We start from the raw sequence: 22,189 nt of genomic DNA, 5'->3' as shown, positions 1-22,189 counted from the left end.
AAGAGTCACCATTGGTCTCCTGGAGCTGTCAAACCACTACTTTTCCCCAGCCCTAAATTCATTGTAAAGAGACATTTAAAACCAAAGGGGGGAAACCCTAAAACCAATCTACAACATGATGAGTGCAATGACTGGAGGGCAGTTACACTTGCGGGAAAACCTGGGCTGTCTATGATCTTCTTTTGTTTAGTCCCTAATTGATTCTATTCTACTTAAAAGTTATTTTAGGATGAGCTGTACTGAGTATATGCACAGCCCCTCTGTACCATGCAGTTAGGTCTGGCATTTAAAATCTAATCGCATATTCCTCCCCATCCCATGCAAGATGTCAAATATTTTAGGTTAAGAAAAGGGAAAAAGAGGAAAAATAATTACACAGTAAATTAAACCAGGGCAACTCCCCTGCTTATTAAGACTTCAAGAGTTACACATTGCTGCTTCTGGCTTCAGCTATCTTGAACGCGTACAAAGGGTAATTCTAAAAATAGGTACTTTACAAATGATTAGGTCATACATTGCTTGGCAGAGACTTTTTTTTTATTTAATTACAAACTAGACCCTGGATTGTTGGTGGAAAAATATAAATACGACAGTTCAAAGCCCGGCTGCCGTTTTGCAGCATTATAAAGTTTGCTCTCCTTAGCTGAGTCACTGTAGATACATTCCCTTTTGTGCTGGGGGATTTAGTCATGGAATGTGGGCAGGCTGGCCTCCGCTGTCATGGTCCTGAGTCACAACTCACAATGATCCTCATAGTGTTTGCAGGCTTAGGGCCATAAGCTGCTAATTAGCCTTATTGTCTTCCAGTCCTCCCGGTATATATAACCTGGACAAAGGAGGAAGGAATGGAGAGAAGGCATCAAAATCTGCAAGCCCAAGAAATGATTATGCAAATACTAGTTTATCACATGCTTGTAGCTTTTTTGATCCATTTGATCACTGAAAGCTGACATTCCAAGGGCCAGGATAGTCCTAACCTCTTCTTTGAATGTATTCAATTTCCTTGTGTTTTTATTGCCTTATTAATACTGTTGTGCGTGCAGCCCCTCCCCTCCTTCTGCAACACCGATGCAAGGAGCTGAGATTTACAAAAGTGACCTAGGCTCAGATCCCCAAAGGTATTTAGACACCCAATTCCTATTGAAATCAATGGGAGTTAGGCACCTAAATACCTTTTGAAGATCTGGGGCTTAGTGCATTTGAATGTCTAGTGTTTGGGGGTCTGATTTGAGACCCCTTAGGGGGCTTGACTTTTCGGAAAGCATTGACCCTCCTCCCTTCCGAGAATCCGGGCGCTTCCAGCTGAGCCCGACTGAGCCCCCAAAATCATGAGTCACTTTTGAACATCTTGGTCCTTGTGTTCCTAACTCCAAAGAGTCACAGGCCTCGATCCTACAAATGTTCTTGCATCTGGATAATCACATGGAGTCCGGCTGGACTCGAGGCGTGTGAAGTTACTCCTTATGTACATGAGTGTGTGTCCCCCTCCTCCCCCCTTAGAATTGGAGTGTGAGAGCTTGATTCTGCAAACACTTAAGCATGCATATAACTTTCCTCACAGGTGTTGCCCTGTTCCTTTTGTGTGATTGATTTTTTTTTCAGAACGGGGTCCTAACTTTAAAAGTGATGCAGTGAGTTAAAGTAAAAAGCCAAAGGGGGATGCAGGGAGGAAGGACAAAGGTATGTACACATCCATTCAACTTACATATGCACCTTTCCCTGGAGCAAGAGTGGAGAATTCCTCCATGATTATATTAGCTCAATTAAAATTGTATTGCTGTAACAATGGGTGCTACGTATTTTAATACGGATTGTAATTACAGATAATCTGCAGAAATGCAGGAAACCAACAGAAATGTGTGGGAACCAACCACTTCTTATCCTAGCCTGCAATTCTCCAAAAGCGGCTCTTCTCTCCCTGTTACTCTCTGGTATTATGAGCCAATGTCACACTAAAGGGATTCTTCATGATTCCTCAACTCCAGCGTGCAGCTATGATCTGCCTGGGTCCGGTATCTGAACAGCTCAGATGGAAACTCAGACTAATCCATGGATTTCACATGAAGTTTAACATTCTGTAGATCCACATTTAGCAGCCTTCCGGGGTCCCTGTAAAATTTTTATTTTCTTCCAAAAACAGCTTTGGGGTTGTTGTTGTTTTTTTAAAACGAAGTCTAACACTTTGAATCATCTTTTCATAAGCTGTCAGCTTGTTTTATATGTGAACTTGGAGCAGTGAATTATGCTCAAATCTCAGCGCAAACCTTGCACATGTGCAGTAAGAACTTGGTGCAAATACCAACAATATGACATCTGTGATGGTAAGAGTCCTAAGCCCTTGGTGACAAGTTTGCAGAATCAGGGCCTAGAACTATAAAGGCAAATTATAAAAAAGGTCTGGTCATAGTTTTGTGATTTTTAGACCATCATTTTAAAATGATGCTAAAAGCCTTAGATTTTAGTATTTAACTCAAAATAGCCTCTCTTCCTTCCCTAAAGCTGATAACATTTTAAACCACTATCCCAATAGTCCCTCGGCAGCAACAAATGGACAGCTCTCCATGCTAGATGAAAGCCTCCATGATTCTATGGGACAAACTGTTGGCTCTCATTTATAGAATTCCTGCTCTCGCCCAACCCCCTATCTAGCCTAGGTTTTACAGTGAAACTGATTCAACTTTTTCCTATCAGGGTCACTTATCCCTATATTTAAAAAAAGGCAGAGTTACTAACTTCCATTAATATAGCATCTTTCATCCCAATTTTAAGTCTAACAAACTGATATACAGGCATCTTTTCACTCACCACTAAGATGCAGCCACCTCTGGGGTGGAAAGCACTAGCCATTTAACAGAGTAGAGCAAGTCTGTATAATACTGACAAAGGCTGGAAGAAAAGATACTGTATGTGACAGTGCATAGAATCTTTTTGGAGGCTAGCAAAGAAGTGGTTAATTCTGGCTAGTGGAAGGAACATAGCTCCCTGCCCTCAGTGCACGGATTTGCAGGGTAACAGGGCTGGGCCAGTGGGAGGGAATTAATTATTTCCACCTACTCATATGAGAAGGATGGTGCTGTGGGCTGAGTCCAACAAACGAGGTTAAGATACCTAAGAGGAGGTAGAAATGTCAAGCTGGAGGTTGGCTTGCTCCTTTGGGGACCTTGGCTAAAGTGAGCTATGTTCTAGATTTTTGCTTTGCCCTTTAACAGAGCGGAGCCCTGTCGTTTGCCCCTTAAGAAGCGGGTGACCTACTCCTTTGTAGTTTCTGGTTTGTTGTACTATAGAGTTTCCAACCCTTAAAGACCAGCATTTCCCCCCACTGTGTCTGGTCATGAGTGTTGAACATCACTGGTCAGACACTCAGTTCTAGGCCTTTGCAATGTCTAAAGGTTATCCGCTAAATGAGGGAAGTTGGGGGTGGAAAAGATCTTCTGGGTCATCTAGTTAATTCACCAGCAAGTGCAGGACTATGCTGCCTATTTCTGGAAATACATTCTCTCCTGCTTTTTACAGTTTAGTCTCAAATATCTTGCGTGGTGGCTTTTCCACTCCTTAACTGGGAGACTATTTCACAATTTAATCTCCTCTTGGGGGGACTCTTTTACCTTTTCCTCATTCCATCCTGCTACACCTGGTTAGATCCCTTTTGGAGCAACCTAAACAATCCCTTTGCCTTGCTAATGATATTTCTATCCTTCAGGTATATATGGAGTGCTATGGTTGGCAGTTAGTTCAGAGACATTCCCTTTATGTGTCTATAAAATACTTACTGCACTGCTGCCCCTAAACAAATTGATGATGTCCCCTCCAACTTCAGTCATCATGTAGCTCGGAAAATAACTCTTTCCATTGCACTGGTAACACAAGGGGTAGTGTTGAAATGTTCCCTGGGTTTCCGCAAGTGGAAATTTTTTCTTAATGCCACATTGCTGTGAAGATCTTCTGGTGAAATCCTGGAAGTCTTGCAAGTTTAATAGTAAAGGTTAATAATAATCACAACAGGCAGCACATCATTGCCTTTGTGTCTGGTTGAGAGATTTACAACGTAAGCTTCTGGCAGAGGAAGAAATTGCTTCAATCACTTGGAGTAATGGCACATGGAGAGCCACTTGGGCATGACTGCTATTTAACATGACAAACCCAGCCCGGCTTCATTTCATGTGCTGGTTCTTTTCTAATAAACCTGTTACTCGATAAGGTGAGGATTATGTTTTCAAAAATAAGTAAATTGGAGATGGGGGAGAGGGGTCAGCGTGCAATGGATTTTTCAGGGGTGGGGCACAGTAGAAGGGAAAAAAGGCAACTCGTGGAATGTAGGGGATAACTCCTTTGCAGAGAGAGTCCCAAAACCCAAGGATAGCCCTTGCTTTGTGGATAGGTAGCCCCAAAGCCTGATGACTAAGCTCTTAAATTGGTACCCGTTGCTATAACATCTAGCATCTCTGTGACTGATAATTAAAGACTGGGGGATTGAGATGATATTTGCAACAGGTGGAAACACATTATTGTCAGGTGCAGGCACAGGTTACTGTTGCTGGATTCAATCCAGCTGAGATGTTTGGGATCGTCTCCTTTTCCCCATTCCTCTGACTGAGCTGATGTGAGTGATGGACGAGAGTTTTAAGTAGATCTTCAGTTTCTCCAATCCTACCTGGCTAGGTCTTACTGTAGCAAGCTGTAATGAACTGTCCCTTTAAGACTTCTGTATTGTAACAAGAGAACTCCAGGACTGCTGGAGTTTAGTTTAGTGCAGGAAAACTTTGCACGGAGCAGGTTGTGGGAGCTCTGCTGTTACAAAAGCACTCAGAGCATACTGGTGTCTGTCTCTATTTGCTTCTATATGACACTACACAAGTAAAAAGATGAACCTATTGGAATCTCACTTACACTCCATTTTTCTGTTGGTCTCGAGGCACCCAACTACCAGGTAGATGGTCTCTTTTGCTTATGGTGTCAGAACTTCCAAGTCTTGTATTTGACTTGATTTGGAGGAGAAAACAAAGTTTTATTTTATCTAAATCAAGAAGACAGGAGGTGGGAGGCAGGGGGAGGGTTGCTCACAGCTGAAACTGCTTTTAACATTTCCTGTGCATACTGTATATATGGTCTCACTGAAAGACAAGGGACTGACATTTAGAAGGTCACAAGCACTGTGTTTTTTTTTTTTTTCATCTTCCTATTTCATACCTCTCATAATTGCTCTGCCTTTCACTTCCTTTATGGTCACTGATAGTGTCTGAACTCAGTGTATGTGTGTGGAGGAGGATATACTTGAAGGAAGTAGAGAGGCAGACTTCCTAGTGGCGTGAGTGTTTTCTGAGGAGGACTCCCTTGTTCCTGCTATTGTCAATCAACAGACGTTCTTGACCAGGCTGTTACAACAAAGCTAATGTAATGGTAAATATTGGTTCAAATTTTTACTACGGTCCATGGCTTCAAGCAATAAGTGACTTCTTTACATCATATGTATACACCCAGTGACCAAAATATGTGCAGTGAAATACAGTAACCCTTACTGCAATGGTTCAGGGCAGCGGCGGAAGGGGGGGAACAGCTAGGGTGAGGGTTGTGGGTGGATGGACCTTAGAAGAGGGAGTGTGGAGAGACAGGCAGAGATGACAGATGTGGATCTGAGAGAGTGCAAGGTTTGGAACAGGATCGGACTCTGCCGCTGAGCTCGCCAATTCCAAAGACCTCTTCAGATGTGGCAACTGTGGAAATTGAATTTCAGTTGAATGGAGCCTGCAAAAGAATGTAATACACAGACCTGACATGTTGTCTGTATTCCAGTGGGGCCTAGAGGCCCCACTAAAGATCAGGGCCCCATTGTGCTAGCTGCTGACACAGATATGGTAAGAGACAAACAGTGCCCCAAAGAGTTTGCAGTTTAGGTACACAAGACAAAATGAGGGGAAAGGAAAGTGAAGCGACTTTCTTAATGCCAGTGGCACAACCAAGGTCTCCTAACCAGAGCTGTGAAGAGAAAGATTGTTCTAGTTTTGGAGGAGTGGGGGAGACATTTTGAAAATTGTTTTTTTTTTTCCAATTTGGAATGAAAGCAAAAATGTGAGATTCTCTGTGAGGGGATGGCACCATGGACCCTGAAAGTCCTGGGATTCCCAGCTCCAAGGCAGTCCACCAGATAGTTCATCCACATGGCTTCTCAGCAGCCTGGCATGAAACCAGGAAGGGTTCCAATGGAACTTTGTCAGAATCAAATTGTCTCCATGAAATGCTTTCATTTTGACACATTCTGATGGGAAAATAAGTTTCACTCGAATTTTCTATCCTGCTCTATCTGTTGATGCCTTTTATCTGCAAAAGACAGACAAAACTGAAAACTTCTCTGAGAAAAGAAAGTGTCTTGAAGTGCATCCATGTATGGTGTCCACGATATAACAAGGGGAAGAAGTGTGTGCCATGGGAGGTGATTTTAGACTTTGAGCTTGTTTGAAGGCCATGTGGAAAGAGGGTCTCAGTCAGGTTCCTACGGGAAAGGTATTCCCCACCATAGAAATCATCCACATATTTGGTACCTTTATTAACAGCCTCAGCAGAGAAAGTTGGGACTGAATAGACCATGTAGTCAGAACTCCCTTCTCTCCCCTAGGTGAGAAGGCCCCTCCCAGGGAATATGCAGGCTAACTTCTTAGGGAAATATCTAACAATTACTTATTTGATTGTATGTTCTTGGTCAGGTACCATCTTGTTGTGTGTTTATACAGTGCCTAGCACCATGGGGTCCTAGTCTGACTGGGGTTCCTAGGCTCTACTGTGCAATTCAAATGATGAAAATAAGAATGCGATGAGTAACATTACACAACTCAAGTATCAGGGGGTAGCCGTGTTAGTCTGAAGAAGTGGGTTTTTTACTCACAAAAGCTTATGCCCAAATAAATCGGTTAGTCTTTAAGGTGCTAAACCAGACTCCTCGTTTTTGTTACGTAACTCGTCCTATTGCAGTTAAGGGGAACTAGTCAGGTGAGTGAAGTTTATGCATGTGCATATGTGTTTGCAGGATCAGAGCTTTGGAGCAAGGACTGTGTTTTAATTTGTATTTGTACAGCACATAGCGCAATAGGGGCTTGATTCTGACTGGGGACTCTGAGAGCCACTATAATATAACTATTAAGGCACAGTTTGAAACTGCGGGAGTATTTAAGTGCACTGTTGCCTAAGCTATACTAATTCTGTGGATGAATGAGGACTTCAGTTTTAGGGTCATCAATCCAATATCTTTTTGAAAAATAGCAATAGGAATTAAGTCTCTTAAAGTTAAACAGCTCAATAGCTTTTACTTTATTTTATTTTTTTTAAAGAAAAGTGAAATGCACCAATTCCCAGAAAGGACTGGGGGAGGAGGGTTAATCTTCAGCGTGCTGCCTGAGAATTTAGCCTTGGGAGTTCCATTATTGCTAATGGGACTCATGCAGCTTAATTTCATGCAAGCTACACTAAAAATGTACCCCTAGCTGTCTGCAAAATTTCAGTTCTGAAATCAAGCCTCTTAAAAGTTAGAGCAGGATAAACAAACACCTGAAACACTCCCCCTCCCGCCACAGTATTTTCTTCTAGTTCACTTTTTATTAAAAAAAACAAAGCAAGACAAAAACACACAACAGCTCTACGGATTTAAGCAATTTAAAAGGGGGAAATATGTATCTGGGCTGACAGCCTGCATGCCAAATTTCAGCTTGCTGCCAATTAAAGTGGCAGAGTTATAACCCCATTTTTTCCAGGGGTTTAGCTGATGCCTTATCTTTAACTATGCTACTGTGAATGCCACACTGTAATACTTATCTAATAACCCTCCGCGCTGTCTCCTTCATTATGGGGCCTCTGTTATTAGGCTGCTCTTGTTAAATGACTGCTATCATCTGGTCCCAAAGTACATTAAATCCCATTATAATTATAAACACACTTCCCTATAACATTCTCTTTAGATTACATTCACACTGCTTTACCCCTCAGGCTATCTTTGTACTAATACCATTCTTATTTGCTATTTTAGCTGACAATATTGGGTCCTACACTATTTGCACCATACAAAGGGAGAAGGAAAAGTCTTTATAGCATTCCCATTACAGATTAATATTTTGATGTCCCCTGGAAACCTAATTTATCTCGTTTATTTCATTCACTCTCCCCTGTTATAAGTGTTATATTCTTTGAATACTTCTGTTATATAAGGAGACCTGGCTTTTAAAATGTGTTGAACTTTGGCACCGAAGTAGGTTGGAGACTTTATGAATTGCACCATTCCAGTATCTCCACTCCAAGAGTAGCTTTGTAAACAGGAAGTTTGGAGTAACCCAGAGTCTGTCCATCTCTCTCGCTTTTTTTAAATCCCTTCTTTTTTAGAATCAGGGGGTAGCCGTGTTAGTCTGTATCTACAAAAACAACAAGGAGTCTGGTGGCACCTTAAAGACTAACAGATTTATTTGGGCATAAGCTTTCGTGAGTAAAAACCTCACTTCTTCAGATGCACCTTCTTCGGTTGCATCCGAAGAAGTGAGGTTTTTACTCACGAAAGCTTATGCCCAAATAAATCTGTTAGTCTTTAAGGTGCCACCAGACTCCTTGTTGTTCTTTTTTAGAGGCTGCGGTAGTAAATCTTTGCTCCAGACTTCACCCACGAAAGCTCATGCTCCATTACTTCTGTTAGTCTAGAAGGTGCCACAGAACTACTTCACTGCTATTCTTATGTCACAAGAACCTGCCCTTCCTCTAAACGGTGCTTGTTTGGGGGCAGTGCCTTTATCCGGGCAAAATAACCCTTATCAAGCCGACATTAAACTCTAACAGAAACAGTTTCCAGACAAAATTTGGCACCAAGCCCATGGGTTTGTCTTTGTTACCTTCGCCTTCTCTCAAATTCAGGCTTCAGTCTCCCTTCACCACTTACTAGCAAGGGGCTGGGCTTTCAAAGCGCAGAGTTTATTAAGCAAGGGGGATTTCTTGTATAAGGAATCTTGGGGACTGTTCTGGCTTTCTATTGTTTCAAGTGGCCTTCTCTGACTTGAGGATTAATTGAAGATTAGGATCGGGGGTTAATTGTGTATTTCTCCGTTTGGGAAGATAGACTCCCTCCTAGGGTGAGTCTGCAGCGAGTTAAAGTCATTGTGAGGCAAGGCAAGCTACAGAGGACTGAATGACAGACAGCCTTATCGTTCGCCTCGATGCAGTTGTCACATTAGAAGTTCAACAAGTTTAAAATGTATCTTTTTTAACTTGTCTGTAGCGCCGTCAATTATATCCGCCTGCTTGTTAGGCAGCTTTTCGATTTAATGATTTCATGATTAACACGCTGGGGGTTTAACCCTGTCGCTGCTGCTCCCACCGCATCCCCAGCTTTCGGGTGTGTTACTAGGTGCGGAGGTAGGGGTGCGTGAGGGTGTGAAAGAGAAAACGCAACCTCGACTCCTGTGCACTAAAGTGGATACTACTCAATGCCTTGCATTGGGTGAGCGCTGCGCGCGCATTAATTAAGGCGCGGATTAATTTAAACCCGGCTCCTGATGATTGTGTTATGGCTTCTTGGCTCACGCACTTCGCGAGGCATCGGGAGTTGATCGGCAAAGACCTGTAGTTTGATTTCCGCTGCTGGGCGGCGGCGAGGTGGAGCAGGATGCGAGGAGCAGGGAGGAGTTGGCTGTCAGGTCTGAGGGGGAGAGGAGACAGTGCGGCAGGTGTCCAACCTAGGAGCTGCGTTTGCGGCCAGGGAACAAAATTCAGCAGCCGTCGGGTGACCTACCCAGTGGCAGGATTAAAAGTGAGCGAGTGCGGGGCTCTGGTGTGTCAAACAACCTCGCCAGAGCCCGGCCTCCGAGCCACGTTTCGTGCCATGGGCTGGGGGGGCGGTGTGTGTGGACGGGTCTCTCTCCCCTCTGTGCACCTTGTCCTGAAGCCATCCAGCCTGCCCCCAGCCACCGCCCGGGAGACACTTGTTCTGGGAGCGCCCCGCTCCGCAGGGCACCTGTCCACACGCTGCTCCGTGACACCCCCCGCTGTCGGAGGGGTGCAGCAGGTGCGCCCTCGGAGCCGCTCTAAAGCCGGATTGGAGGCATTGGCTCCGGTTCATTGATTCCCAAAGGCAGCCGCCTGCTCCTCCATGTTTGTTGTTGGCAGAGGCCAGCGGAGCCAAGCGCTGTCCAGCAGCCCTCGGGATCAGCGTCCCCCTTCCCTCCCCATCCCCTCCTGCCGATCTCCCAAGCCAAGCAGCCGGAGCAAACCCGCGCTCCCTTCCCCCCACCCCTTGCAACTTTTCGGTGACTTCCTTCGGGATGGGGCAGGAGCCGAGCCCAGGGCTGCCCCCCCCCCGCATCGCTGCCAGCATCTCCCGCGGGCTGGCACGCCTCTGCCCAGGACTTGGGGACCGATCCTTCTGGTGGAGCAAACCGAGAAGCGACCTCCCCAGCAGCGCTACGATAGACACCCCCCACCCCGCTTGCATCTCCCCAGCTCCGGGCAGGACAAGCTGTCAGGAGACGCGGCTGGCTTGGGAGGGGCGGTTCAAGGGACTGGCGAAGGAGGGATGCTCAGGGGGAGCGGTTCCCATCTGCGTTCTCCTAATCTGGAGCCTAATCCGGCTCAGCACCAATTCCCAGAAAGGACCGGCTGGCACAGAGCTCTGGCTTGGTCCTTCCACACGGATCGCCCAGGTGCGATTCCCGAGGGAAAGGACCCGGAGCGTTCTGTGGCGTCCCACTCTGAGCCCGGTTTCCTTCGCCTTTCGCACCAGTGTGGGGAACGGGTGCGCAGCCCAGACTAACAAAATGCTTCTCATTCACCCTGCAAGGCGTAGTTAACGCATAGGATAGTATAAACCCGGAGTGTCCTGTCTCCGCAATCCGCTCCCTCCTTGGAAACCAACAGCTGCATTGCACGAGAGGCGGACTAAATCCTAACACAGGGTTGCAGAGAGACCCGAAAATCAACCCTCATCCCCCCCCTCCCCAAATCAGCACTGCTGATCAAGTTTGAAGGGGGGGCGTGTGGGATTTGGGGGGCAAGGGCTAGTCACTATTTCATCTCGTCCTTTCCGAAGTAGTCCCTCGAGTATGAATAGGTTAGGGGGAAAAACAGCCCAACCCCGCAGTGTTGCAGAAATGGGAAGATGGCAGGCACCCGCTTCTGTTCCAACTCCAGCTGCCCGAGAGGAAGCCCAGGCAGGGGAAAGTTTCACTCCTTGCAGCAGCTTCCCTGATAGAGGCCCAGCCTCAAACCTGGGCCCCTGAACACGTCCCAGCCATGCGGAGCTCCCCCAGGGTGGGTGTCCGGAAAGTTTCCCCCTCCAGGCCAGGTGGAGGCTCCTAGCAGAGACCTCAGCAGCTCGGGGGTCAGGCAGCTCAGTTTGGCTCCGAGGTGCGTGCGGGGGGCAGCTCTGGCTGCAAGGCGCTGCGCCTATGGGTGTGGGGCGGGAGCAGGGTGTGGGGCAGCGGTGTGGGCACGAGCCCCGTGCCAGCAGTAAAGATGGTGCCCGGGCCGGGCTTCGCTGGGGTGGGAGCGGCCCTGACGCGGGGCGCAAACCGGCACGTCAGTCAGCGCGGTGTTGATTTGCTAACCTTAAAGCAGAGAGGAGTTGGAGAGGATGAGAGCGGGTACTGCGAACTGCCGGATTATGCTGTTGCTTTAATAACAAGCAACAGTTCCACCGCCAAGCCCGCCCGGCTGCTGGGAGCTTCCTGACATGCACCAGACAGTGAGTGCCCAGGGGCGGCTTGCAACAACTTGCTGGGGGCTCTGGAGAGGAGGGGGCGCGGGGAGGGCTGTTCGGGTTTGCTCGTGAATGGATGCAAGGGGAGAGAGATGCAAGGAGATAAATTGTCTTGCCTGTCATTTCTGCACCTCGCCGGGTCTCCCTTGGGGAAACTGGGGGGTGACGGGCAACTGGACATTGAGGGAGGGGGTGCTTGCAATGGGAGAGGGAGGACTGGGGACGCTTTGGGTTCGGGGGGGGAGCTGGCAGGAAGATGAGAAGCAATTGTTGTGATGTACTGGCTAATATGTATTCTGAAGGGCTCGCAGGAGAGAAATGTGACTTCCCCTCCTTATTTATTTGGTGCGTGGGGAGGTGGAGCCCTGTGATGGTTTCAGAACGAAAAAGCTCGTTTCTGGGCTGGGGAGGGTTAACGGGAGGGTTGGGGAAACGATTTTCCTCTTTTTCTTCTTCTTCTTTTTTTCATTTTAGTTTTGCAATTAGCGTCTCGGGAAGGTTGGGATCGAGCCGGGCCCCTTCGGTTTTCTGTCCCTTCAGCCTTCTTTGCTTGGAAAGATGCAATTAAAAAAAAATGTTGGGTGCCCGGTGTTGTAATGCAAACGCCTTACAATAAAAATAAAAATCGGTCTAAAAATAAAAATCCCCCCGGCTGGGTTCATTCCAGCCTTTGCACCTGATGACTATTTGATGCCTTGTAAATACAGCGGGGTCTGTCTTTTAATTGTCCAGCTCAAAACTTCCTTCGCCGGGTGCAAATCTCTATCCCTGGCGGTCGCTGGCCAAGTTGGGAGCGAGCAGGATAAACAGCCAAGCCGGAATATTGTTTTCACCCCTCAGCTCCCTGTTCCATCCCACAATAGAGCTCGCTTTCCTCCCCGGCCCTACGTGACAGTTCCACGGACAGGGCTCCGTCCATGGTGGGGTCGCTACATGGAGTTCAGGCTGGTCTGCATTTGATCTTGATTATCTCTGGCCAAGTGCCGTTTAGTTGAGACAAATACCCTCCCCTCCCACCCCCCCAGAGAGTCGTGTGAGTGTGCAAACAGCTTTTGCGAGAATTACAATATTTTGCATCCCATCTTCCAATGTTCCCCTTGCTTCCTCTGCGCGAGGAAGTTGGCGCTTGTCCCCCGGTTTAACCAGTCAGTGCAGGCGGTGGGTTCGGGGCGAGGGTGGGTTTCAAACGCTGTTGGGTTATTTTATTTATTTCTTTGATTGTGGTGGTTGAAGTTTGTTGAAAGCGACCCGAGTAGGGCGGGGGGACTGGTGATTATCTTGTGCGATAGAAGCTGTGATTTTCATTGGCTCTAAAGTGCGGAGCTGGGCTCCCTCCTCTGCCCAATAACTAAAACAGATGCTGCTGGTTTTCCCCGTGATTTGTGTTGGTGGATGTGTGGGTCCCGGAGGGGGTAGGTGTTATCTTGGGGGGCTGCTTGCGGCGGGGGAGGGGGAAGGACGGACACACGCTGCTGAAACTTGGTCGAACAAGCCCCAATCCGGAGCTGATAAAGGGTTTTAATAGTTCACTCATTAACCCTTCCAGCTCGCCCCTGGCAGCTTTGTTCTCGGGCGAGGTGCCTCTCCCCGGGGCTAAGGGAAGGCGGACAGCGGCGGCTCTGATGCAGAAGCCCCAGCTTTAGCGCCGGGTTGGGGGCGAAGCTTCGCTGCTTTCCCCGGGGCTTTCCCATCCCTGACCCGATCCAGCATGATACTGCCCGCGGCAAGGTGCGGGGGGCAGCTGGGGCCCCCGGGTCGGAGCCCCGGAGGCTGGGTTTGGGGGCGGGGGCCGCGGCAAAATGCGGGGGGCAGTTGGGGCCCCCCGCGTCGGAGCTCCCGAGGCTGGGTTTGGGGGTGGGGGCGGGAGCCGGGCCTTGGAGCCCCCTTTGGAGGGTTTGGGGGTCTTGCCCGAAGGCTGAGCCTGGGGGTGTCTCTGGAGCTGGGTTGGGGGGGTCAGGCCCGGAGGAGGGGAGCCGAGTGGGGGGGGGTGTCTCCAGGAGGGGGCCGATCTGAGGGGTGCCTCGGGGTCCCCCTGGAGCCGCTCCCCCGTCCCCGCTCGCTGCCCGCGGTGTTTGCCCGGGGACAAAGAGGGTAGGAGCGGCCCCGCGGCGGGCTGGGACTGGGGCAGCGGGGGGCCGGGGCTGCCCTGGCCCGGGGTCCTGGGGCGGGGTGGGGTGTCCGCCCGGCGGGACCCCTCTTGCTTCACGCCCGCTGGGGGGCCGGGTACCAAGCGTGCGTGGCGAAGGGGCGAGCCGGTAGGGTGGGAGAGGAAGCGAGTCCCCAGGGCACAGATTTCCCCCCCTTCCCCGGGGGCACGAGGGGGCAACGGGGTGGGGCCCAGAGGAGCACAGACCCCCCCTTCCCCGGGGGCACGAGGGGGCAGCGGGGTGGCCCCTTGTGTGGAGGGCATGTGCGTGTATTTAGGGGAGAGGCCTCTGGGGTGCCAGGTGTGGGTAGGACTCTCTGTGTTTGGGGGGGGGGGGTCCATGGTGTGTCTGACAGGCAGTGGGTGGTAGCAGACACAACAAGGTTTGCTGGTTTAAGGAGGGTGGCTGTGATTTCTTTGGGGGGCAGGGGAGAAGCCTGGACACCCCCCCCCTTCAGCTTCCAACAACAAGAGGTCCCCCTCCATTCCCTCAGGTTTCATTGTCTCCATGTCACAAAGGTGCCTGGAGGGTGACCCGGTTTATCAGCCAGGTGAGCTGGACTGTGCAAGGCCAATGAGTGCTGCAGCTTGGAACCCAGCGACCCTCCCCATGTCCCCTCTGTGCCTTTCAGCCCTTGTAAAGGGAAGTTGGTTTATGATGTTTTTGGAGCTTCCACAGTTTCCAGGCTCCAAAACTTACTTGTAGAAACTTTGTATGCAACTTGCTGCCCAAATCCTAAACTAAAAGTTCTTTTCCCCTTTTATTCCTCCCCCCCCTATTTTGTTTTCACAGACAACGGGCACCTAAAGCTCGTCCCGGATTGAGCAAAGACAGACACCCTAATGACTAAATCTCAGGCGCACTATGGATTTGACTAAAATGGGTCTGATACAGCTCCAGAACCCCAGCCACCCCACGGGGCTCCTGCAGAAAGCCAACCAAATGCGCCTTGCAGGGACTCTGTGTGATGTGGTCATCATGGTGGACAATCAGGAATTCCATGCTCACAGGACAGTGTTGGCTTGCACTAGTAAAATGTTTGAAATCCTCTTCCACCGCAACAGTCAGCATTATACCCTGGACTTTCTTTCACCAAAGACTTTTCAGCAGATATTGGAATACGCTTACACGGCCACCCTCCAGGCTAAAGTTGAAGACTTGGATGATCTTCTTTACGCAGCCGAGATCCTAGAAATAGAATATCTGGAAGAACAGTGTCTGAAGATCCTGGAGACCATTCAGGCATCTGATGAGAATGATACAGAAGTCAACATGACAGATGGTGGCACTGAAGAGGAGGAGGATAGGAAATCTAGGTACATCAAAAACCTATTCATCTCCAAGCATTCCAGCGAAGAGAGTAGTTATGCCAGCATGGCCAGTCAGAGTTTAACGGGGGCAATGGTGGAGCAGAGCCCATCTGTCTCGACTTCATTTGGACTCTCCGCGATGAGCCCCACGAAGGCGGCAGTGGATAGTTTGATGACCATTGGGCAGTCATTATTGCAAGGGGCTCTACAGCAGAACGCCTCCGAGGACTTGCATTCCACGAGCAGCCGCCACCCCAGTCTCTCCGAAGTAAAAACAGAAGTGATGCAAGTGGAGGAGGCGTCTAGCCACGAAAGCCCAAGGACAGCAGAGTCCAGCACTTCTGGAGGGGACAAGTCGGATGACAAAAGCAAGGAAGGCCCTGGTACTCCCACGCGTAGCAGTGTTATCACAAGTGCCCGTGAACTTCATTATGCCCGGGATGAGAATGCAGAGCAACCCCTCGAGTTGGGCCAAGGAGTGCCAGTCGGACCGGAGCACTCGATTTCTCAAAGCGAGAAACACCTGAGTATATATTCAGTGCTACCAAATCACAAAACTGACTCGATGCTCAGCATGCCATCCTCCATGACATCGGCTCTTCACATGCAGCCAGCTCTTGCCGTGTCCATGGACTTCAGCGCTTACGGGGGGCTTCTGCCTCAAGGCTTTATTCAAAGGGAGCTGTTCAGTAAGCTGGGTGAATTGGCAGCTGGCATGAAAACTGAAAACCGAGCCATTGGTGAACAGTGCAGTGTTTGTGGCGCAGAACTGCCGGACAACGAGACGGTGGAACAACACAGGTAAGTCCTCTGCGCTCGTTTAGTCTTGATGTGGTAGCACGTCTCTCCTGACATTTGATGGTTCATGTCACAATCAGCTTGTTTTGTATTTTTGTTCAGTTGAATTTAGTGCTGGCAGGTTTGACCCCAGTAGAGGAAAATGAATTCCATCTAGGGGTAATTCACCCCTGTGCATAGGGCTCTCATGAAGCCTGTGCATCACTCTTCAGTTCCTGCTTAAGACGTCAAGAAGTGGGACCTTAGTGGTGCATAGGCCTCTTGCTGGCCCTTTGCACATGTGTGAATTTACTGCATTCTCAACTGGGTAAAGCATTAACAAGCTGCAAACTAAATAGGGGAGGGCCTAGGGAGAGGTTTATGATGGGGACCCTTGTTTGTGGAGAACTACTCTGAGCTGCACCAACTTACTTAGCCAAGACAATGAGTTACGGTCACTACCCGCCCAGATTTGAGCTCACAACCCAGATAGGAAAGACTCTATCTTATTACCAGTTCCAAAAAGATGTGCACTTCCTTCTTTGGGTTGAAAAGAGGATGGCACTCAGCTCAGGCAATAGTCTGTCCTTTTCTTGCTCCATGTCCTAACGTGCATTCAGATGCCAGGGCTAGGTATGTGCTGTAATTTGTTTTTTTAACATTGGGAGGAGGCATGTTGGATTCTCACATCCTGCTCCAGAGACTCTGGGATTTTTCTCTCTGCCTTCTGGATTGATACAGAGTGTAAAATTAACAGTCTCATGATGCCGCTCCCCACTGAGTAACTCCGTATGAAATACTTACCTTCTTGCTTCTCAAACAAGTGTCAGATGATGACTTTGGTGTCATAGTGATCAGAGTTTGAACCAAGAGAACGTCCAGAGTAACTACGTGGTCAGTGCCAAGTATCAGAGGGATGGCCGTGTTAGTCTGTATCCACAAAAACAATGAGGAGTCCGGTGGTACCTTAAAGACGAACAGATTTATTTAGGCATAAGCTTTCGTGGGTATCTGAAGAAGTGAGGTTTTTACCCACAAAAGCTTATGCCTAAATAAATCTGTTCGTCTTTAAGGTGCCACCAGACTCCTCGTTGTTGTTGTTTGGTGGTGGTTGTTTGTTTGTGTGGGTTTTTTTTTTTTTTTTTTTCCACTGTCAGTAGCATTTCTCTAGGTTCACACCTACCGTAAAGGAGAACAGAATCTAGCATTTAGTGGGTCTGTTGGAGCGGATCTTGCCGGCTGATCTACACAGATGGACGACCCCTGTGCTTGCACAGGGCCCTGTTTGCTGGTAGGGCTCCTTGTGAGTGTAAGGGTCTGCGGGTGAGCATCAGCTTGTGGGATCAGGGCTCTGATTTTTCCTGTCCTAAACTGTAAGAGCAGGAACCCTAACTTGTTCCTGCATTTGGATGTGCTAATATCACAGGGGTAGGAACTGACTGAACAGCCTTGCGAAGGGCTGCTCGCTCCTCGTGCGGACGTTTCTGCTGATTCTACTGACATGTCAGCATTTCATGGTGTGTGTTTGTGTGTGTGTGCCATGTTGCAGCCCCTCTGTTCCATGGGGGTGACAAAAGTACATGACAATCTGATTTCCTGTTAGTAGAATTCAAATCACGGATGACGCTAGAATTCCTAGGAGCCTCTCTGAAGTATTCAGACTGAGCATCTTCCAGTATTTGTACGAACCAACAAGTTTAATTAGTTTTAATGTACATAATATACACACGAGGCTCTGGCTGTTTGTTTCCTCGCCTGTGTGTGTTGTAGGAAAACCACTCTGATCTGAACTCTGGTTGTGCCATCCATAAATGATCGAGGATTATCTGTAGCTCGCAAAGGGCCTCAGAACATCAATTGCCTGTTCAACTTGTTTCATTTTAAGTACAGCCTGGCAGCCTTAACTCTGGGGTTTCCACCCTCACATGGGTTTGTCCGACTCTTCAGATGGCATCTCAGTCTAGTTTATGACACTGTGTGCACATTGTGATGCCAGTTCTATTTAAACAAATAGGTGATAGCAGTATGCCAGCAATCCCCATTGGCAAAACAGATTTCTTTTTTGTTTACTCGGATGGTATGTAAACAGCAACTTCCTGCATTGTCATTCTAGAACATGGATATCATCCATTGGAGTTTGTGTACATTTTTTTTTTTAATAGACACGTTGGGCCAGGGCCTGAGCTGCTGTAAATTGGACCTAGAGCTCTACTGACTTACACCAGTTGAGGATCTGGGCTGATGCGCTTACTATAAAGCGATGCGGGCTAAATGTCATTGAAAAGCAGCTGCAGTGCATGGCTGGAGAGAATTTGAACATGGCTATCTGCCATGTTCTTAAATGTCTTCCTTTCTCCTTTCTAAAGTACAAAGAATAACAATTGATGCTCCTGCACGTACCACAGAAACTATTTTAGAAACTCTGAGAGGTCAGCTCGGCAGAGATTAAATGGAGCACTTCAATGCTGAGTCTGCTCTAGAGTTCCCATTGCTGATCAATAATCTTCCATCGTTGCCGCGTCTCATTGTAAGCTTAGAACCTCCCTAATTCACACCCATGATGAGGAGACTCATTGTGAATGACTCAATGTTTTGAATGAGAGGACAAACGTTTTAAGCCAGGTTGCTGCATAATGAGATGTACTTGTTTCTGTAGCTGCAATTGGAGTTGGAAGTTTAAATGATCTGACACTTATAATGCACTTTGATCTCTTTTGTACTGTAATAAGGTTGTAGTTCTGACATTCACAAATTTTGCACTAGTTTAACTAAGTGTATTTTTTAAACAGATTGAGTTTAACCAATACCAAACCCTGCGTGGACACTTTTAACTTGATTCAAACTTGGTTTGTGTGTGTTTAGCTTGTCAGTACAGTAAACTTACCAATGCAAGCTAAATCCATGTAAGCCAATTTTTAAACTGATAACAACGGCCACACTGGGTCAGACCTATGGTCTATCTAGCTTAGTGTCTTGTCTTCCAACAGTGGCCAGTGTGTCAGATGGTTCAGAGGGAATGAACAGAACCAGGCAATTGAGGGATCCATCCCCTGTCTTCCAGTCTTTTAGCTTCTGGCAATTGGAGTCTTAAGGACACCCAGAGCTTGGGGTTGCATCCCTGACCATCTTGGCTAATAGCCATTGATGGGCCCGTGCTCCATGAATTTATCTAATTGGTTTTTGAACCCAGTTACGCTTTCAACCTTCACATCATCCCTGGCAACAAGTTCCACAGGGTGACTGCAGTTGTATAAAGAAGGACTTCGCTTGGTTTGTTTTTAAACCTGCAGCCTATTCATTTCATTGGGTGATGCCTACTTCTTGTGTTATGTGAAGGGGCAGTATCACTTCCCTCTTCACTTTCTCCAGACCATTAATGATTTTATAGACCTCCATCGTATCCCCCTTCAGTCCTCTCTTTTCTAGGATGACCAGTCTGAGCCTTTATAAGAGTGTTTAGAATGTCTCGGCCATGCTGAAGTTGCTGCAGGATGGTTGTTTAGTCACCAAGCTGCTTTGCAGCAGTTGTACGTTTTTTATGTTTTAAACTTGAAGTGAACTCTGTGAGGTGCCGGCAGGTTCATTTTTAGCCCACATGTAAGCTACAACTAAATGCCAATGGCTTCTTTTGTTTCTTCCCACCCTTTCTGCAGATCTGGTATACAGAACCTCCGCTTAAACATAGAGAGTTCTTCTGCACTGACTTGGTTAGTGAATATTTCCATTCGCCCATGCTGTGTTTGTGAACCAAGACTGATGGTCTTTAAGGTGGTCAAGGAAGCAATTGAATATGCAAGGCTGGGACAATTACATTTGGAAACAGTAACTTCTGTGTGCGTAGAACTATTTTTTCTTTTTTTAAGGCTGCAGATGCCTACAATAGACCATAGTTTGTGTCAAAACCACAGTAGAAGTGCCACTGGTTTACTATAGTATTAACGAGCATATTAAGGAACCAATAGGTCCCCGCAATCTGTAGAGTTCAGCTGAAATAGATTTATTTTTTTTCCCTCTCCATTGTGTATTTCCTACCATTTTTCATTAGCATAAGGATGTGCAAGTGGATAATGTGGGCAATAAATATAAGTCCTTTTGGCTAGTCACTATGTATTTGTACTATGATAGTGTCTTGAGGCCCCAGCCTAGATCCAAACATCTAATAAGGGATGGTTCCCATGCAGAAGAGCTCACCATCTAAACACATCAGAGAGCGGGTGGGAGAAGGGTAAAAATGGAACTAACAATATTTCCTAAGAGAAACCGAGGCACTGACGTTGTGACTTGTCTGAGGTCATGCAGAGAGTCAGACATAATTTGGGACCCAGGAGATCTGGATTTAATTCCTGTCTAGTGGTGTAGTGACACAACCATCTTTCCTTTCTTGACAGAGTTGTCATCTGATGATGCCTTTTTATAATACAATTTATTAATAAAGAACAGTTAATTATGACCTTTTGGAAGCAGAATCATCACAATTATCTGTTCACGGTTTGGAGTCCCAGCTGAATTTCTGTCTAGAACATCTGGGCTGTTTTAAAATCCATATTTTCTTTACTGAGCTTATGTTTCTGACTAATTGTGTATTGAGTTTGCAACTTTATTCTTTTTTTAAATAAAAGATTTCCATCTAGGTCCAGTGAAGTTCAAACTTAATCTAATGTTGGTATTGATTGCAGCTTCTAATTGGAGGGAAAAAAAGCTATATTTCAACAACCTTTTTGCATTTGAAAAATCACTCATGAACTTTGAAAATTGCTATTATACTAAATTGAACTTCAGTTTGTTTCTATCATGAAGTCAAAATATTTAAACTTGCTGATACTTATGGTGGTTTTTAATTTGATTTAAAATTGGATTTCTTTAAACAGTGGAACAAACTACAGATTGAAGATAAGATCCATAAACTTAATTACTTGTAAGGTACTCTCTTCCACCCATCATATGTTGTTGTTGAATTGTATGCTTTTTAGTTCAGGGACTGTTTCTCTCTCTCTGTGTTCCCAGTTTTGCAAACACTTAAGCATGTTCTTAACCCTTATACCCATCATTAGTTGCATTGGGTTCAATGGGACTATTCTGGTGTAAGTATTTTAGAGGGTCAGGGCTTATTTATTTGGTGCCCAAAGGAACAGCTCCTTGATCCTGACTGGGATCTTGAGAGCTACTTTAATATACAATTTGGCTGTATTTTATGCACAGCGTTGTGTAACGTGGAGATCCTTGGATGAAAGGCAGTTCTCTTTAACAAGCAAGGCGAGAATGGCAATCCATGCCATATTTTACACCAACTATATAAATGAATGGTTCCATGACTGAGGCAGAGTTGCTTAGTGGTTGGAACAAACCACTGCAGAGTCTGGATTCATGAGTTCTATTCCCCACGTAAAATGCTTAAGTCTAAATTTTCAAAATTGTTCACTAGTTTTGGATACCTGACTTGAGACACTTAAGGCCTGATGCCCCTTCAAACCATTTACTGAATAGCAACTGCTGTTTAATGCCAGGAGGACTATGAGTAAGAGTTGGGAATGTGCCAGGGAAATTGACCGGTCACCTCATCCTCATCTGTGATCTGTGTCCAGTTGTAGCGTGGAATCCCAAATCCATTCTGGCATCCCAGAATATGGTGCAGGAGATGTAGCTACAGTGCACAACCTATTTCTTTTTATACGCATGTTCCCTTTGCCAAAGCACATTTGCCTGGTAATTTTAATGCCACTAAACTTGTTGTTTTTTTTTTTCTTCTGAATATGGAGCTGTGACAATAAGAGAGTAGCGGGTCTTAAGCAGCTGGATAAGGAAGTATTGCTGCTTTTTGGCTCTTTCTTTGCCGGGCTCACCTCCATTTATCTTTTGAGTGGATTAGCCGACTATTGTAATATTAATGCCATTAGACCCACTGGCACCGTGCAACATGTCACAGCGAGAAACAGATGCAGTATACCATTAAAGTAATAAATGTGATAAATCAGATCCCCAGTGCTTTGTGAGATGTTCTTAGTGTTAATTTTGGTAGCCTGATACAGTAGTTGTGGTGGTTTTTTCTTTTGTTTGTGTAATTTTTTTTATTTTAAGCAGTCAGCAATAGGTGTTTGGTAAACTCTGCTGCAATCTGAATCAAAACAATTCCCCTTCTCTTCCCCCCCCCCCCCCCCCCAACTTGGACACTGATTATTTCCAGAGTTTGAAAGACAACTTAGCAGGCTCTTGTTCCTTGCTGATGGACCTTATTAGTGGCA

The 22,189-nt window shown here is 46.9% G+C and overlaps 1 protein-coding gene across 11 annotated transcripts in view; it reads left to right on the top strand.

Moving 5' to 3' along the window:
• The window catches only part of ZBTB16 (zinc finger and BTB domain containing 16), a 208,702-nt gene that overhangs the window by 21,339 nt on the left and 165,174 nt on the right, over nucleotides 1-22,189 (top strand). For 5 of the 11 annotated variants that reach the window (XM_054005238.1, XM_054005235.1, XM_054005236.1 and 2 more), the window contains 2 exons: nucleotides 1,603-1,680; nucleotides 14,656-15,974. In XM_054005238.1, coding sequence (XP_053861213.1) covers nucleotides 14,728-15,974 — 1,247 coding nt within the window. In that variant the 5' untranslated portion in view covers nucleotides 1,603-1,680; nucleotides 14,656-14,727. Of the gene's footprint in view, nucleotides 1-1,602; nucleotides 1,681-9,745; nucleotides 9,773-11,597; nucleotides 11,702-12,204; nucleotides 12,665-12,951; nucleotides 13,129-13,201; nucleotides 13,445-14,655; nucleotides 15,975-22,189 lie in introns of those variants that run through there. The other 6 variants (XM_054005245.1, XM_054005241.1, XM_054005243.1 and 3 more) reach the window with 6 other exon arrangements.

Source organism: Malaclemys terrapin, chromosome 15, assembly GCF_027887155.1.
Source record: "Malaclemys terrapin pileata isolate rMalTer1 chromosome 15, rMalTer1.hap1, whole genome shotgun sequence".
NCBI lineage: Eukaryota > Metazoa > Chordata > Testudines > Emydidae > Malaclemys > Malaclemys terrapin.
The sequence above is the reverse complement of the archived record's forward strand: the minus strand, read 5'-3'. Positions and strand labels throughout refer to the sequence as shown.